At 44.8% G+C, this 2,520-nt stretch overlaps 1 protein-coding gene across 1 annotated transcript in view; it reads left to right on the plus strand.

The window, feature by feature from the left end:
- The first annotated feature begins 1,285 nt into the window (after positions 1–1,285).
- The window catches only part of sntb1 (syntrophin, basic 1), a 39,350-nt gene continuing 38,115 nt past the window's right edge, over positions 1,286–2,520 (plus strand). The window contains exon 1 of the mRNA XM_068735164.1: positions 1,286–2,016. Within this exon, the coding sequence (XP_068591265.1) occupies positions 1,470–2,016 (547 nt within the window). The 5' untranslated portion in view covers positions 1,286–1,469. The remainder of the gene's footprint in view (positions 2,017–2,520) is intronic.

Below are 2,520 nucleotides of genomic sequence, written 5' to 3' on the forward strand. Positions count from 1 at the left end.
GGCAGAAAAAATTATCCTCAACGCAACACAAATCAAAAATCATCATCAATACAGAAATGTGAGTGCAAAGCTTGATACAAATATATTGAAATCTAACAGCATGAAGATATTTCAATCCAGTAGGTTTATTATATTTTTGACCCTTGTGTATCTTATTGTTTACCAATGGAGACTTTCTTATGGTTTTACTGTATTGCCAGGACTGTTGACCCTCATAGACATCAATTTAGAGTCACCAGTAGGTGTCGTAGCAACATTGCGAATAGCTCAGCGTGAGGCCGTTTGATACTGAAAGCATTATGACATGCTCAAGAGGGACGGCTGTTAAAAGAAAACGCATATTTATAGATCTATGTGTTGTTACATCCAACATGCTGTAACTTCAATGCACTTGAAGTCCTGATTGAAGTCACTCGCAGCAGCTGCTTCGTAGTTTTTTATTCTGATATGATCATGTGGCTGATTGAAGCTGCATCGTGGCTTTAGTCTCCCTGTCAGTCTTTCGCGGGGCTCGAACCCGGATAACTGTCGCACAGCTGTTCCAGGCATTGTAGTGATGATAACTAGTTGCACCCTCACGGTCCGAGTTTACTAATCCAAACGCTTACGTGCCTGCATAATAATAATAATAATAATAATAATAATAATAATAATAATAATAATAATAATAATAATAATAATAGAGATGGAGAGCAAATCTTTGCAAGGGGTCTTTCCAGAGATGTCAGAGCTTCCTGAAAAAAAAACGAGCTCTATCTCTTTGAAACATCAAAACAGGAACAGGCGCATTCCTCCACGCGCGTAACCGGTGTCACGTCTGCAGAGTTGACACGTTCAGCAGAGTGAGTCCACTCAGTTCTAATCATATTTGAGATTAGTATATTTGTTTAAATACATATGTTTTATAGTAGCTGACCATAAAAAGGTCCAGTTTTTTTCTGTCATCGCTTCAGATCCACGTGGCCCAATGACTCACAAAACCAGATTATGGTTTTACCCCAAAAATATACATTAATTTCCTTTTAAGGTTGGTAAACATCCATATGTTTAAAAATCATTGTATATAATTGGATTATTATGATCAACCTGATGCGAGTAAATGGATACAAAATAATGGATTTGTAAAAGTATTGTTTAGTCGTGTTTCACTCTGCGTAAACTGTCACGTCTCAAACGTTCAGGGTAAAATGAACACACATATTTTTGCATGCAGGATCTGATGGCATCGGCTGACGGCGGGGGGAGCAAACTCCACCCAGCAGATAGGATCTCGGGCGGGCGGAGCGGGGAGCAGCTTGCGCCGAAAGGGCTCGGGCTGGTTGGTCGGGACGCTTGACAAGTCTCACTGAAAACTTCAGAGGAGGCAAAGTCCAGCCTGACTGAGAGGGAGACAGAGTGGAAGTTAACGTGTGAGAGCGTGCTGGGGGAGAAACAAATATCACATGTATTTTTAAAGAAATGCTCCAAAGATGGCGGTGGTAATAACGACGGGAGCTCCAGGTGCCTCCGGAGTCCAAAAAAGTGGATTTCTTGAGGTTTTGGTGCGGGAGCGGTGGCACAAAGTTTTGGTCAACTTAAACGAGGAAGCGCTCACGTTAAGCTGCGAGGAGGGCTGCGTTAACGACAACGTGAACGACAGCGTCAACTCCAACGGCGTTACCAACGGATCTTACCTTGATAACAACAACGCCAACTCCAACAACGGTCCCCAAACTGTGCGCACTGCGTTCACGGACCTCCCGGAGCGAGTGCCGGAGGCGATCGCCAACAGAAAGCGGTGCGTTAAGCTTACCAAGCAGGAGGTCGGAGGGCTTGGGATCAGCATCAAAGGTGGGAAGGAGAATAAAATGCCCATCCTCATCAGTAAGATATTCAAGGGACTCGCAGCGGACCAGACCCAGGCTCTGTATGTCGGGGACGCCATCCTGTCCGTGAACAGTGTGAACCTGCGGGACGCGACCCACGACGAGGCTGTGCAGGCGCTGAAACGGGCCGGGAAAGAGGTGACACTGGAAGGTAGGCAGGCAGGCTGGACAGACGTGTGTGTGTGTGTGTGTGTGTGTGTGTGTGTGTGTGTGTGTGTGTGTGTGTGTGTGTGTGTGTGTGTGTGTGTGTGTGTGTGTGTGTGTGTGTGTGTGTGTGTGTGACCGCATGCATGACCCAACTGACTTTATGAACTCCCACAAGATAAGGTTTAGGAAGCCCACATGTGAGTCTTTATATCGATGGCTTTTAGTGAAGATAAGAGTGTTAGACCTCAGTTTGGCCAAAGTCCTTCTGTTTTCTGCCTCATTTTTTATGGAAACCCAATATAACCAGACTCAAAGATCCCTATGGGTACTTTTAACCTTAACATGCATGGGAACCCCAATCCTTCAGGGAAGGAAACATGTCATATAAAAGGCTTAGTTTCTCATCCCTCATGTGCTGTTTTATGCATGTCATCCAGCAGGTCATTGGTCCTCAGCACACAGAGTATTGCAACTGTTCTGTCCTATCTGCCAGTTGATTGCATTCACT

Source organism: Cebidichthys violaceus, unplaced genomic scaffold, assembly GCF_023349555.1.
Source record: "Cebidichthys violaceus isolate CVI_PGR_0920_01 unplaced genomic scaffold, fCebVio1.0.p SCAF_7, whole genome shotgun sequence".
Taxonomy (NCBI): Eukaryota; Metazoa; Chordata; class Actinopteri; order Perciformes; family Stichaeidae; genus Cebidichthys; species Cebidichthys violaceus.